At 49.4% G+C, this 14,792-nt stretch overlaps 5 protein-coding genes across 5 annotated transcripts; 2 read left to right on the top strand and 3 right to left on the bottom strand.

The window, feature by feature from the left end:
- Positions 1 to 2,771: 2,771 nt before the first annotated feature.
- W97_09330 (uncharacterized protein) lies at positions 2,772 to 5,115 on the bottom strand (the record flags this gene model as incomplete). The annotated part of the gene is made up of 11 exons (XM_007787191.1): positions 2,772 to 3,021; positions 3,091 to 3,363; positions 3,447 to 3,652; positions 3,706 to 3,803; positions 3,861 to 4,045; positions 4,100 to 4,184; positions 4,236 to 4,384; positions 4,441 to 4,522; positions 4,575 to 4,686; positions 4,746 to 4,922; positions 4,972 to 5,115. 11 exons carry the CDS (start codon positions 5,113 to 5,115, stop codon positions 2,772 to 2,774), a joined length of 1,761 nt encoding a protein of 586 aa, XP_007785381.1.
- A 349-nt stretch (positions 5,116 to 5,464) lies between these two features.
- Positions 5,465 to 5,728, bottom strand: W97_09329 (uncharacterized protein; the record flags this gene model as incomplete). Its single annotated transcript, XM_007787190.1, has 2 exons — positions 5,465 to 5,585; positions 5,634 to 5,728. The coding sequence occupies 2 exons, from the start codon at positions 5,726 to 5,728 to the stop codon at positions 5,465 to 5,467; spliced, it is 216 nt and encodes a 71-aa protein (XP_007785380.1).
- Positions 5,729 to 7,261: 1,533 nt separating this feature from the next.
- On the top strand, positions 7,262 to 9,204 carry W97_09328 (uncharacterized protein; the record flags this gene model as incomplete). The annotated part of the gene is made up of 3 exons (XM_007787189.1): positions 7,262 to 7,814; positions 7,928 to 8,251; positions 8,783 to 9,204. The coding sequence occupies 3 exons, from the start codon at positions 7,262 to 7,264 to the stop codon at positions 9,202 to 9,204; spliced, it is 1,299 nt and encodes a 432-aa protein (XP_007785379.1).
- A 534-nt stretch (positions 9,205 to 9,738) lies between these two features.
- Positions 9,739 to 11,114, top strand: W97_09327 (uncharacterized protein; the record flags this gene model as incomplete). Its single annotated transcript, XM_007787188.1, has 2 exons — positions 9,739 to 9,975; positions 10,029 to 11,114. 2 exons carry the CDS (start codon positions 9,739 to 9,741, stop codon positions 11,112 to 11,114), a joined length of 1,323 nt encoding a protein of 440 aa, XP_007785378.1.
- A 752-nt stretch (positions 11,115 to 11,866) lies between these two features.
- W97_09326 (uncharacterized protein) lies at positions 11,867 to 13,719 on the bottom strand (the record flags this gene model as incomplete). Its single annotated transcript, XM_007787187.1, has 5 exons — positions 11,867 to 12,539; positions 12,593 to 12,953; positions 13,004 to 13,226; positions 13,282 to 13,337; positions 13,404 to 13,719. 5 exons carry the CDS (start codon positions 13,717 to 13,719, stop codon positions 11,867 to 11,869), a joined length of 1,629 nt encoding a protein of 542 aa, XP_007785377.1.
- Between the last annotated feature and the right edge of the window lie 1,073 nt (positions 13,720 to 14,792).

Genomic DNA, 14,792 nt, shown 5'->3' with positions numbered 1-14,792 from the left:
TCTAATACCTAGAGTATTATTTTAGACTATATTGTAGTTTAAAGACCTAGATGTAGACTAACTCCCTTATAATATAGAAGTATTAGTTCTAGAGTAGTCGTGCTATCTTACTACTTCTAGTAATATAAATAACTATTAATCTATATACCTTTCCCGCGCTCTTTCTACTAAGCTATATAAGTTTTGCTATATAGATATTATTCTCCCTCCTTAGAATTTCAGCAGCCCCTAGTAGAACCTTCCCTTTCTAATTAAGAATAGCTGTTCGGTTAGTATTATCTACCTTTACTAGATAGAGTTAGTCTTGCAGCACTTGGGTTAGCTCCTATACTCAATTAGCTTACTCTACAAACCGAGTTCAGAACTTACTGCCTCCTCTCACCTTGCTTTTTCAGAGTATATTACCTCTATCTATTAGTCCCGTTGCAGTAGCACTCAGCTTGACCGCTATGTCCCACCACCCGCTTGTGCTCGACAATATAAACGGGAAGTTGATGCAACAAGGCTACGTCAACGGGGAGAAACTCAAAAAAATCTTCGAAGCTCGTAAAGCCAACATACCTCCGTGGGACGAGTTAACTCAAATCATGGAGTGTGCCGATCAGGATATGGATGCGAAAGTGCGCGAGTATCTTGAGTTCGAGAGAGTTCGCAACAAAATCGACCTTCTGACACCCATTCCCAAAAGGCCTTTGACGCCGGAGGAGAGAAAGGAGTTAGAAGCGGAGGGAGGGAAGTTCAAAGGGGCTATGAAACGGTTTCTCAAATGGTCTATTTCGGTTTTATTCACCCCCGGCAGCAACAACCCTCGCGAGATAGTCATCTATAGAGATGTAGGCGAGCCCTCGAAGGCTTTTGTAGTATTTCACTGTGTAAAGGAGAATGGGGTTTGGAGCAAAGTTCGATGAACGCTTGTAATATTAAGGGAACGATTAGCGGATGGACTATGTGCCTGGCTCGCAAGGAAGAGCAGGTTCCTTAAAGTCTTACTTGTTTTGTACATAGCTGTCCGTCGCCTAGGTTTCAAGTAGCATCAAGCACTACAGGCGCGGCAAGTTGTTGTCGCAGTGTCTCTGTAAGGTGCTGTGCCATATTTCAGGGCGCGCTTAGGGATTTGATGAATCCCTGTAGGTGACGTAGGTGTCAAGTGTGTCGGATCGTATATTGCATAGCGTCGACTTCTTTATCATTGTCGACTCTGAGCCATTCAGCGAAGGCTGTGTGGATTTGCCGAAACATGGTAGTAATCGTGCTAAGATTCTTCGGATTTCGAGCACTGACATCTGAGGTCTGAACCTCGCGCTTGCCTATCTAGACCCAATGGATATGTGGCGGGATCTCTTGATTTTGCGGATGAGAAGGGTTTGCTGTATCTGCTATTTTGTTTGGGTGTTAATAAAGAGTGCCACTTTGAAGATGGCGAAAGGACAAAGAGTAGCAGCACTTGAAGATTCAAGTTGAGAACTTGAAGGATCAGACTCAAAAGCGGAAGGGGACAATTTATAGTAAAGACGTCATGAAACGATCTAAACTGCCAAGAAACCCGACCTTCAACTTTAAGGACGTTTGCACTAACTGAGCGACAAGAAAGAGACACTCTCGAGTGATTCTCGCCAAAGCCGAGAGCTGGCGATTGGAGCCCGGAAAGGTAAGCTCTTTGCAAAGAGAGGAGGCGATATTGTGCCTCGATATCGTTCGAGATGCAGCAATAGAGAAGCTGCTCGAGTGTCAACAGTAGCGGCCGGAGTAGTGCGAAAATGGTGGCTTAAGGAGCTGAGCTTGCCGGGGCAAGAGTACTGTCTTAGTCTCACAAGACCCCTGCTTCCTGGCTCGACAGCTGCAGCCTGGGCGAGCAAAGTTCAGTCTGTGCATCTTGATATTCCGACTTATGATGTGGGTGCTATTGTTGGCTAGATCTGTCTGCCCCAAATAGACATGGTTGCTCAGCTCGGCGTCTGTGAGAAGCTTGGCTATGTCGAGCCCTCCTAACCTGCGTTGGTCCGGCGACGAGGGCGCGTTTTGTGTAACATGTGCTGCATTATTCCTCACCAGATCCAGCAGAGCTGGAATGTTGACGGACTAGGTTGAGGGTCCGTTAGTCCTCGAAAGAAGAAACACGAGCACGTGTTAAGCCTCTCGGCTCTGACGCGATGAACCCCTCAACAAGCAAGAGCTGAAGCCTGGGGTGCAAAACTGGCGTTGTCAAGAAGCGAACGCGCACCTTGATGGCTTAGGCGTGGCTGGCTGAATAAACTTTTAAGGTTGAGTTAGTGCCAAGCAGTGTCACATGACCTGAAGCTTAGCTTCACCTCTTGTTAGCATCTTGCATCCATGCAACTATCGTAGCGTGCATTGGGGTACCGAATTGACAAGATGATCCTTTTATGCAACAGAAACTCCCTGACTCGTGTTGAAGCGTTCTGGATTAAGTTTGCGTTCTGGATCTGGCACTGTTCGTTCGGCATCCCGGAGAGCCAATCTGCCAAACTTCCCGGATTTGACGTGCTTCTGTTCACGCTCTCATTGAAAAGGATTTCCAGCAGTATTATCCCAAGATGCAGGAGAGAGCCATACAGAGTAGTATTGACAGTCAAGGACCCTTTGCATTGGTTCTAATAGTGAACAAACAAGAGACCTCTAACAAGAACAAAGACGGTTCTCGGCACTCAAAAGGGGACAATCATATTGCCATTCTCTCTTCCGTGCGCGGCCTTGATAGGCCCATTTTCTTCCGTCTGATAATAAATGTGGCAGGACTTCTGGACACCAAATCACGGATCTCCTTTGAAGAACGCATTCGAGACGGGAAATGGCTGCTTGCTTTCAGCCGCCTTGTGGATCTTCTTATACACCGTCGGCAGTGCGATGACTTTATCACCGTAGAGTACGGCGATAAGGTACAGATTGCTGCCTGCTCGTCGCGGAGCAGTTCCGACCCTCTTGATGTTTGCTTTCTCGCTGGCTGCGGTAGGTGTGATCTTCTGCACCCCACTGTGCTCCGCGTAACCAAGACAAACATTTCTGGAGTGTTAGAGTAGGAGTACAAGATGCTGAACGTCTTTTCGAAGCCAAACCATGCTGATCTTACACGTGTCAAGTGTTAGCGTTTGATGATCGTCGCTAATGAGGCGATCCATGTGCGAGGTCACATCAGCGCCGCCCCAGCTAGCTGCGTGGATCTTCAGCTTAACAGGCTCTGGATTCGCTACAGCGACGGGTGCTTTGTCCGACTTTCCCTCAGTCTCAGGCTTCTTGTCGGCCTCTGGCGGAGGAGGAAACCCTGCTGTAAACGGTACAGTTTGGTCAGGGCCGGAGGCGCCAGGTGACCTGCTTTGGGGAGAGGCAATAGGTCGCTCCAGATTTCTGGTGCTGTAAGGGAACCGAAATCAAATTCTCGAGTGGGTTTTGGACCCCCGGGCATGGCTTGCCGTGGCACTTTTTCAAACCCGTCTGCTTCGCTGGACGAATCGTTCGACTTCCCGGCGTTCCCGGCAGGAGCGGTTTTGGTCTTGTCATCTTCCGGTGGATGGGCGCTGCTGAAGCGACCATGCCTCGCCTCAAGCAAAATGCTTCTGACAAGGGTATTGGTAGGGAGCTCATAATTCGATTTTTGACGCTTCAAGATGCCAGGATCCTTAGCAAGCACGTCGACCTGTTCAAGAACATCAGCTACGATTAACCGATACGACTAGTACCGGAACTCACAGCTTCCACGATCTTGTTCATCTCATTGTGCATTGCCGACCTGACAGCTATCAGGGTTGGCACGTCCGTGGTGATCGCATTATGTCGGTCAGGTTGGACTTTGCGTTATCAGCAGCTCGAACAGGCGCGGACTCGAAATCACTGCCGTCACTCACCTTCATAGGAGTCTCGGTTTTGAAGCATGTCTTGGACTTTCTTCAGGAGAAGTTTATATTCCATGAAGTTCTCGAAAAGCTCTCCTGTGAAACTGCTGATGTTTTCGTACTCCAGCGGTGTAAATTTCTTGTTCTCGGACCACTCAACAAAGCTGCGGTTTGCTTTATATTTGATCAGGACTGCCCTACAATGTGGTCAAATTGGTTATTCTCTGCGTAACGCCAAATGCGGAACTCACCATGTCCGCTGAGGGCACTTAGCTACTTGCGCCGGGAAAGCTGCAGCGGCCGTGAACATTGAATCCATGTCCCATGATTTTTTAGCTGCAAGGAGTCAGAATCCGGTCTCTGAATATGCTCTAGTTCATAGCTTACGATCTTTTACTTGGCCACCCCCCATCCAGCTGACAGAGATGGTCGTTTCTGTGTCTTTCAAAGCTCCGCTTCCCGAGCCGTCCGCGGCGACATTGAAGGAATTCAGGGTAAAATCACCCTTGCTGCCAGTGCTTACAGCGTTTTTGATCCTAGGAAAAGAATTTCAGCAGGGACTCCACTATTGCCAAAGTCTCTGTTGCCATACGAAGCTGAAGTTTTTTCAACCTTGCTTCGGTCAAGGATTCGGATTGACATAATGCCAGTAAATTGCCCTCCCTCGATGAAGCCTACAATGTCCATCAGCATTAGATGATGGGACACGTGGAGACGCACACTCACCAGATATGTAGCAATCTCCATATACTTCATTGAATCTTGGAGAATCAGGTAACATTCTTTCGATTGGCTTGAACCGACAACTATCCGTAAGGGTCGTAGTTTGATTCACGACCTTGGTTTTTGCGAGTAAGTGCCTGAACATCCGGGAGTCAATTCTTCGGATCGATACACTACCTTCACTGCAACTATCGCGTTGAGGTCGGACGCTTTGATTTTGTCTTCGTCCACCGAGCTCGCATTACCTGATATTTCGACTGTTCCTCTCTTGATTGAGGAGCCGTAGGAGATATTCATGGAATTCACCACATCGCTTAGTTTCTCCACAAACCGCGAGGAATAGGATACGACCTGACCGAAGTTAGTTGCGCTACTTACCCATCAAATCCTTCGAACTCACTTGGGATGGGTTTTCTGCTCGAGCCGTGACCGTGTTGCCAGCTGTGATCTCGACGGCTTGATCAATACACATGATTTGGGTATACGAATTGAACCCCATTCCCAACCGCATGGAATCATTGTACGGTGCGAGTAGAAGCGCCATGGTAGGTCTCAATTGCTGAGAGTCTCTCGATTGGTATGTAACCGAGCTTCAAGAGGCGACAACGTCAGGCGCACGAGAAGGACTCGAAGTATGTTGCTGCTGTCGACGAGAAACCACACGAATCTTCTGTAACTGGAGAGACTGAGGGGAGGGACCAGGGTGTTCATTAGTCGGTCCGTCCTGGTCCGAGGCCTCTGGACCAACGGACTAGCTACATTTTTGCCGCAAAAGTTCCTGGCACCTGCGGGGTCGCCCGCATCAACACCAGGAGACCACCGTACGCGATACAGATAGCGTCATTGTTCGCGGTAAAGAGGGCGTAACTTGGCTGCTGATATCCATGACCGTATTAGCCCACGTTAACGGGCACACCCGCGGCACCGTCGTTAATGTGGCCCGGGTCATAAGTGCCTCCCAGGAAAGTGCCTCCTTCACCAAAGAGGCGAACGTCCGGCAGATCGCCACCAGCACTCGTAAGGCCGTTAGTAGCGAGGCCCACTGCAAATGCCAGCTTTGACCCCCCCGAATTGTCTTTTTCGGGAAAGTTCGATGTGATGAACGAGAGTAGGCCTATACCCGTGCCGAGGAATGATACAATTGTGCCGACGGACATGATGTATCCTGTTACCAATAAATAGAACTAATTGAAAAGAGACTATCGGGAGCAAAGACGGTACTTGAGCTAGCAGTTGATTGGAACTAAGAGGAAGAATTCAGACTGGGAGTAAGTGTCAGGACAACTAGTTGCCTTATGTCTTTTCCGGATGCCTTGGACGCAATGTCTTCGACTTGGCGTTAGGAAAAGTAGCGTCGAGATAACAACGTGGCATTAAGGTTTTAATATCTATCGTAACCACTTTAATATGAAATCCTATAATAAAGCTCGAAGGATCTTAAGATTCCTAAAATATTCCCTACCCTCTAGCTTGGTAATATCCGCAGGCTGCAGTTGGGTTGTATTAGCTTCCCATTAATTAGTTAGTTTCCTCGAAAATAGGCGGTGATCGATCTTGCGACATAAATCAATCGACTATTCCTCTATCAGGTGCCTTGATTGCCCAGTTTGCATTGCAACAACTACTTTGGGTCCTGCTTGTATCTCGAACCTGATTCTATTCAATATACCGCATATAATTTACATGACTAAAGTAGATGATCTTAGGTTTATCTTTTCCTCGCTCTTTGAATTACTTTGCAGGTACTATTCTACAATCCCAAGAAGGAATGATAGTAAAGTATGTCGCAGGCAGCTATAGAAAGTGAATTTGTACACCGTTTGGAGTTGAAAACCAGCGTCTCAAAACAATCGGAAGCAATCGGAGGACTTTGCTGAACAAAGAATGATATTCTGCAGAGATAAACTCTAGCTTCCACAACAGAGATTCCTCTTCGTGGTCCCTAGATACTCTATAGATACGCTGTATCGAGTCAAGTCCGGCTTCATTCAAAACACGGCTCGGCGTTAGACTAAATAATCCTTCGTAGACTTAGCTAACTTATTGGATATTAATCCTACAGAAAGCCTCAAGACGTCTAAGCGGAAGTCTAGGCATAGCGGACGTGGGAAGTCGACCTGAGTGGAACGCCCCGTGCGTCATAGGCGGGAAAAGCTTAGTATAAACACTTAGCAGCTACCGTTTGCAGTCTTACCAACGCTGGTGTCTTGCAGTCAAGGCTTGAAGGTTGCAAGCACCACCGGTGCGTGTGGTTGCAGTTGATTGCCGCTGGTTGCCGGACAAGCCCGCTCGGCCCGCTCGTCCCCACGGAGTCGGTCCGATCGTGACTTGGCGCAGGTCAGCGAAGACTTTCCAAGGTTCACGAACTTATCTAGGATTACTTCACCAACAAGCGAACGTGAAACAGCCTTGGGAGTCTAATTGAAGCCCGTTTCTAATGGCTTGGTAGTCTGAAGAATGTAACCTTCTCTCTCCGCGGAACTCATTTGTCTTAGTCGCTACAGCTATGACGTCGGGAAGTTGCAGGCCACTCTTAGCGACTATCACCTGCTTGTTCAACTTCGCCCGTTATCTATCTCGCTCTTGCTAACAGCTTCTCTTGTTTGCTTTCACGAACCGCTGAGCTCTTTTAAGCATCTGCATTATTCCCACAATTGTCACAATCTGAACACAAACCCAAATTAACAATTATGCTTTCAATCTTCCTCTTCTCGCTTCTCAGCATTGTGCCGTCCTCGACGCTCGCACAATATGTCAACGGCAATGCCATAGGATCCTGCGCCGATGTAGACTGTCCACTGACGGGTGATGACACTACGCGTGCTGAATGCCGAATTACGGACAACGTGTATGGGGGAATAGGCCTGGTCTCCATCCCTACCACTATTAGTCAGAACGACCTTACATGGACCATCGCTACGCATATTTACGACAATATTGACCAAAACGACCCAGTGAAGCGCAACATCGAGAAAGACTTCTATCTCGGCACGCCTCCATCGCTAGAGCTGGCAGCTGATAGTCTCCCTTATAAGGGCTGTGCCGTCTTTCTCTATAACAACAGCGCGGAGTTCCCTCAGAACGAAGCAGGAACCTGTAGCGATGTTATCGGCGACGAGTGCATTGGAGCTCTGTTGACCCAGGCAAAGACGATCATGGCCCAGCCACAGAACAAAAGTGCGTCGGTTGAGCAAGCTTGTCAGCGGCTACAGATGGGCTTGCAGAATACTTTTGCAGACCCATGTAGGTCCGTAACAGGACAAACGTCATGGGGCCAGTTACATGCTGTTCGTAAGTGAATCCTAAGTACACCAAAGAATGATCTTGATATCAGACACATACTTATAACTTCCCAGCAATCACTGGTGACGAGGCCCCCACGCCACCCTCACAATCGCACAACGAAAGCAGCAACTGTCACCCCACGCTTCCTAAAACCAATGAACTTGCCTTGGTCTACGGTTTTAACGACACAGGCACTGCGTACTCCAACTCCACCACGCACATGTTCAACGCGGTCAATCTCATCCTGACCGTTTTCTTCTCTCCTAACAGCGAAGCACAAGGTGCTCTGGAATCACCAGATGCGCATCTCTCATGTCTAAAAGGCGTCTATCTGACTAATGCGCAACTCGAGAATTTATCGGGGAATGAGAATGCTGCTTCGGTGTCGGAGTATAGTGCGGGAATGCTGGTTCTAGTTGCGGCGACTGCGTTCGCGATGCTTATGTAGAATAGTCCAACGGCTCGCAGGGAGCAATGGTATTCACAGAAAATAATGCTTGACAATTCTATGTCTCACCTACGCGATCCAGTTCTGCCTCGCTTGATTCACTCTAATACCTCTCCCGGAGCTTGCTAATCCTTATAGCTACTATTTCAGCTAAGGAAACGGCTGAACGGGCGGCTGCATGAAGCTGTAGCTACGCGCAGCCCTATTGGATTATTAGGAGCGGCTCTACATAGGCTTTTCCTAGACTAGCTTAGCCTCTCTAGATTTTGCCCTACGCTTTACCTATGCGTGCCTTTCTCCCCTTACAGGTAACATAACACCTATTGCTTCTCATCTCCAACACTCTCTCACTTCTCGCATCTAAGACCACTACCTCTCAGCTTGACCTCTTTTATTGAAGCACAAAAAGAGGAAAAGAAAGAAGAAGGACATCGAAAAAGAAAAGAAAACCCTGCTTAGATTGCTTCTTCCACCATAGTCAACGACGAAGAGATCGACGATAGAGAGCTCAAGCGCCGCCACAGTTTCGATGGTCGCTATAGGCTAAGAGTCGATAGCGCGGCGTTGTCGGCAGCGTTGGGCGCCCACCCTGAAGACAATGACCTCTGGGTGACCGCACGCTCTGGAATTCGCAACATACTTGACCGCTTCCCACTCCAGCCGCTCTGGAAAATTGAGGCTAGTTTGCACATCCTCTGGTACACGTTCGCTCGAGCCGCCAGCATTATACCTGCAGATCACCCAGCGCAGGACCGGCTGGCCGCAGAAGTAATACTTGCGCGGGAGCTCGGGTCCTTGGGCTCCGACGAGCGTACTGCGGTGACGGAGGATGGAAGGATTTGGTCCGACCTCCCATACCTTGTTCGGGATCTGGATGCGTTCTGGCAGTCCAATCAGTAGGATCTAAGCGTCGACAAGTGTCGTAACCTTGTAGCCTTCACGGCAAGGCTGGCGGCGCTAGGTGTGAGGACGCCGTAACTCTGTGTCTGCGCGCTGCGCGTTTTGGATATAACCGCTTTTCAATAATTGCAGCCTCTCGAACAAGATTAACGTAACTATAAAGAGGCGGCACGTGATTCTAATAGTTTCCGGCGGGGAGAGTAAATGCACGATCAAGATCGATCGGGTTCTGGGGTGTAGTCAGTAGGAGACAACAGCAGTTGGGTTTCTAGGCTTTCAAATTACAAGACGACAGAAGCGATTGCCTGTAAACAGCGTGCTGGTGTGGAGTGGAAAGTTTTATGAAAGAGCGGACTTTGCAAATGGCGAACTCGCGTCTCTGCCTGAGGTTCGGGCGAGTACAGTACTGTATACTTACCCCACTTCGGTATCTCGCAACGCGGAACCGACAGCTGACAAGCAATCATAAACCATCCAGCAATACCTTGATGCCATTGTGGTTCGAGTGATTTCACCGCACCAGCCTTAAGCACAATGACTTTAGCATCCAAAAAGGCAGCCTCGACGGAGCAGCGTTTCGGGAACTTGGCACCGTGGGCTGAACCTGCTTGGTACAATTCGCTTCATTCACCATACTACAACGATAGCCACAGACGACTGCGAGAGTATATCCGGAGCTATATCGATACCAATGTCCTTCCATACTCCCTCGAGTGGGAGGAGAAGGGTGAAGCTCCAAGGGAGCAAGCTCTGAAATGGGCTCGCACTGGGGTAATGCTTGCCTCCGCTATTCTCTTGGACTTTACTCACAACGCATGATCAAGATCCCTTTCTCAGATGTGCCCTCCAAATGCCGCCCAGAGGATGTCCCCGATCCTGCTGGCATTCCAGTTGACCAACTCGACATCTTCCATCTCATGGTTATGACGGACGAAACCTCACGCGTCGAAGGCGGCGTGATGAGCTCCTTAGCGGGTGCCTCAGTTATCGGCATCCCACCGGTCTACCACCATGGTACGGAAGAGCAGAAGCAGAAGTGGCTTCCGGGGCTCTTTACGTGGGAAACCAGCTTCTGCCTAGGTATCACGGAGCCAAGCGGCGGTTCCGATGTCAGCGGGATCGAGACTACTGCTGTGAAGAGCTCCGATGGAAAGTATTATACCGTCAATGGGTATAAGAAATGGATTACCGGCGCTCCATGGGCGACACACATGACCACCGCTGTCCGCACCGGCCCGCCAGATTCTGGAATGAAGGGCATTAGCGTGCTTGTAATCCCCATGGACAGCCCCGGCCTGAGCCGGCGCAAGATCTACAACAGTGGACAGAACGCCGGCGGCGCCTCGTTCATCGGGCTCGACAACGTCAAGGTCCCTGCTGAGAATCTCCTGGGCAATGAAAACGAGGGGTTCAAGTACATCATGACGAACTTCAATCGCGAGCGGTTCGTCATGTGCATAGGCTGTAACCGGAAAGCGAGGACTTGTCTCTCTACGGCATTCAAATATGCGCACACGCGGGAAACGTTTGGCAAACCTCTCATCTCGCACCAGATCATCAGGCACAAGCTGGCCACGCTGGCCCGGTATGTTGAGTCGCACTGGGCGTGGTTGGAGCAAATCGCCTATCACATTCAGTGCGAGCCGCTAGGATGGCAGTCTCCTACCATTGCAGGAAAGATTGCGTTGGCGAAAGTGCAAGGAGGTAGGATCCTGGAGATGGCGGCAAGAGAGGCACAGCAGGTTCTGGGTGGAGCAGGTTACCAGAAGGGTGGAGTGGGCGCGACTGTCGAGCAAATTAGTAGGGATCTGAGGATGATGGTAGTTGGTGGAGGCAGTGAGGAGATCATTGAGGATTTGGCTGTCAGACAAGAGACTAGTTTGGCAAGGGCGAAAGGATGGAAGCTGTGAAGGAAGACTCCCCATACCCTATCCGGCGATAACAAGTGAATGAACTAAAGTAGAGCTTAGATAGCTCTATTTAGTTCTACTAAGCTAGTATAGGAATATACTAGCTTAGTTAGCGGAAGTACAGGTGTTTCCTAGTTAGAAAAGAGAATAAAGATGTTAACAAGAAGGAATAATAATATAAGATAGTACTATCATCATCTTATTCTATTCGTTTTCCTCTCTCTAATAGGAAGGGGAATTCTTATACATATAGAAGACTGTCTCGCCAGCATCACTATCTCGCCAGCCTGCTCTGCCTCGACCATCATGGTCTTGTAGAATCTCAACATCTTCGGAGTTGCCTTCGGCGCCGGGCCATTAGGTGTGAGGGGTAGGTGATCAGGTGGGAAGCGGTATTGATAAGCCGTTGGGAGAGGTACGCGCACGTCTTCCAGTGCTGTCCGCTGGCCGATATCTGCGATCTCTCGCCCGCGTAGTGGATGCTCCGGCGGAACTTAACGGGCATCTTGTGCGCGGCCCTATAGCGGGTATGATGTCGCAGGTGTGTAGGCTTTCAACTTGCCGTTCTTCTACGACACAGGTATTGAGGATTGCTCTGGGGTGCTGGTGGTGGGGGAGCCGGCAGGTCGTTTTTCCTTCGAGGAGATATGCACTCGCATGCTGAATTCGCACACTTGTGTCCACTATGCGTTGTCACAGAAGGAATACATATGTATCGGAAAGTGCTATTGCAAACACCATATTTGTTTCCATCAAAAATGCACCGTACTTGATGGCATCTCTTGCACTGACACGCACATCCCTTCTGTCTGCTCTTTGAAGTGCTCCACATCAATAACCGGTCCATAATAGTATTTCCTGGCGTGTGAGAACCAGTTGATAATACCAAAGACAGCCATACCGCCTAATACGGCAGGGATGTAGTTCATCGTCAGGCCCGTGACTGGAATAGCGTTTGGGAAATCAAAGAAAATGAGAATGATGATCGCCCAGGCGACGGTCACGGCATTGCATACCCAGCCAAAGGCACCAAGATTGAAGTGCGTGAAGAAGCTTCCCACCCTGCGAGGCAAGTACTCTGGCGCACGCCTCCGATACATGAGCAGGGCAGCAGGAATCGCGAAGCCCAATTGTTGCAACACCACGGCGACCCCAATGAGGGCGTTGAAGGCGGTGGTTGAGCCAAGATAGATGCAGCCAAGGAGGAACATGACCGAGGAGTTGAAGAGAAGCGCCCATACAGGCACATTGAGCGTCGGATGGATTCGGGAGAAGAAGCGCGAGAAAATGATTGCGTCGTCACGCGCAAAGGACCAGGTCAATCGTGATGCGGATTGCATGGAGGCAATGAGCGCGAAGTAGGCGAATACAAGCATCATGATGAAAAGGACAGTGCCGCCAGCGGCAGATTTGGTGGCCTGCAGGCTGTGGATCGTGTCAGCACAAGTATGTCGGGTGGTGAAAGGGGGCTTGTTTACAAGATCTGGTAGATCGGCACACCCGTAGGCGTCGTGAGGATCGCCTCCCAGTCCGTCACCGAGTACAGCATCGCGATTCCAAAGGGGAAGGCGGTGAGGAATCCTACCACAATGACCAAAACGATGGTCCTGGGCACGGCGACTGCGGCGTTTACGCACTCTTCTGCAAGATGGACAGCGCCGTCAATGCCAACATACATATAGTTAGGGCTGACAAGGCCGGTCAAGAAGACGACTCCGTTGGGCCAGCCACTGTCGGGGTTCACAAAGTGAGTCCATACGTATTCCGAGGGAGATTTCGGAGCGGAGGTGGCAAGGCAAGTGACGAAGATAACAACAACAGCTGTGATAGACCCAACAACTGTTGAACAAGGTCAGAGAGGAACAACTTCATAGCGCTCTGAGACCTACAGCCAACAGTATGGATCCATTGTGCCCTTTCAATGATGTAGATGTTGAAAAGCAGAAACGCGATGTTGAATGCCTGGAACTCGAGGAAGATGTGCCATCTTTCGAAGAGGTAATTTGGGTGGAAAAAGGTTGCGATGGCCGTGATCATCTGGCATGGAAGGATGCACACCCCGGCGCTGATCGAAATCCAGCTGAACATATTAATACAACCGCAAATGTAGCTCTGGACAAATGTTAGGGCTTGCAACAGGAGAATTCCCCTCAGGACGACCACATACTGTACTCCGCCGAAACCTCGAGGGAGATAGTATCGCCGTCCAGTGATATTGACCACCTAGATATCAAGCTGTAAGCGCTGACTGCCCGAACATCTTAGGTTCCTTGTGGGAAGTGTATGTACCTGACGTAGGATACCGAGCGGACAGCTCTGCCAATGAGAGCGCTGTCGATCCCATCGTGAACAGAATGAGGATCATGCCGTACACGATCGTGACCGGACCCCCTTGATAGATGCTGAATGCCATCGTGGCACCAAGACCTGCCCAGCTCTGAGAGATGACCCATCCGGCGCCAATGCAGTCGGTAAGTGACATTGTACGCTTCGGTACCGCCAACGACACACTAGGATTCCGCTGGGCCATATCCTTCTCTCGCGAGGAGCCATGCGACGGAAAGCCAGCGATCTCAGCATCGTCTTTGCTGTTGCGGAAAGCCATCTTGGAAATCTTCTGTCCCACAAGCCAGCTGAAACAGATAACGAGATGAGGGCGGGGAGTTGAAAGGTGCAAGAAAGCCAATGTTACAACAATAGTATAGAGCAGGGTTGATAGGTCCATAGGAACAACGCACCACTAAAGCTCTTGAGAGTGGCGGGCGGAGGGTCCGCGAGCATCGGCATCCTTGAAGCTCTAGTTGTAGGTGCGGCAGTTGCATTGCATCGACGCCACACGCGGAACTGTCCCAACCTCGTGGATAAGCTTAAGGAGAGGGAGACCTACCCAGAAGCAACGAGCAAAAGCAATCGCGACGTTCTAGACTACAACTCTATCCATCGGACACAAGAGCCTAGACCTACCTAGCACGATAGCAGGTAGAATACCCAGGCAGCCAATGCGCGTCTCTCTTGGCAAAATAAGATCATGCACCCATTGTATCTTACGCGGCAATGGGCCGCTGTAGGGGCGGAATTGGTCCGCTTTGCGGCGGACGGCGACTCAACATGCCGTTGGATTAAGAATAGCGCAATGCGGCATCTCGAGAGTCGCTGGGCAGGAACCGGTAACGAGCAAAAAGCTGATGTGCAAATTAGAGTGATAGGTACTGGTGCAGCGCGCAGTTCCTGGTGTAGGTCTTAGAACTGGCTGCGGTTGTGTTAAGTACGGAGTTCAGCAAAGTGAGCCGAAATGAGAGATGGGATGCTGTTTATCTCAGTTAGCGACTCAGACTTTTGCAGGGGTAGCCTTGGCATTAGCACGAGCCTATAGCGGTGCATAGAGTCACTCCTGCCGTCTAAAAGCCACTAGTATAGATTTATATAAGAGACGACTCGATTTATACGACTTCTCCACCTCTTAAGATTTTCTTTCTAAAATTTAGAGGATGCGATATATAACTTATATATAGTATCTCCTAAAATTTAGAAAGAAAATCCTAAAAGGTGGAAAAGTAATAGTAAAGTGTTATATATAAAAAATTACTAACTTTTTATTTTTTTTTTTTAACTTTTCTAACTCTTAGGATTTTTTTTCTAAAAGCTAGGGGACACTTTATATAACTAATATAAAGCGTC

This window comes from Coniosporium apollinis (assembly GCF_000281105.1).
Source record: "Coniosporium apollinis CBS 100218 chromosome Unknown supercont1.113, whole genome shotgun sequence".
Lineage (NCBI taxonomy): Eukaryota > Fungi > Ascomycota > Dothideomycetes > Coniosporium > Coniosporium apollinis.
Note: the sequence above shows the minus strand (reverse complement) of the source record. Positions and strands in the feature narration are given on the sequence as shown.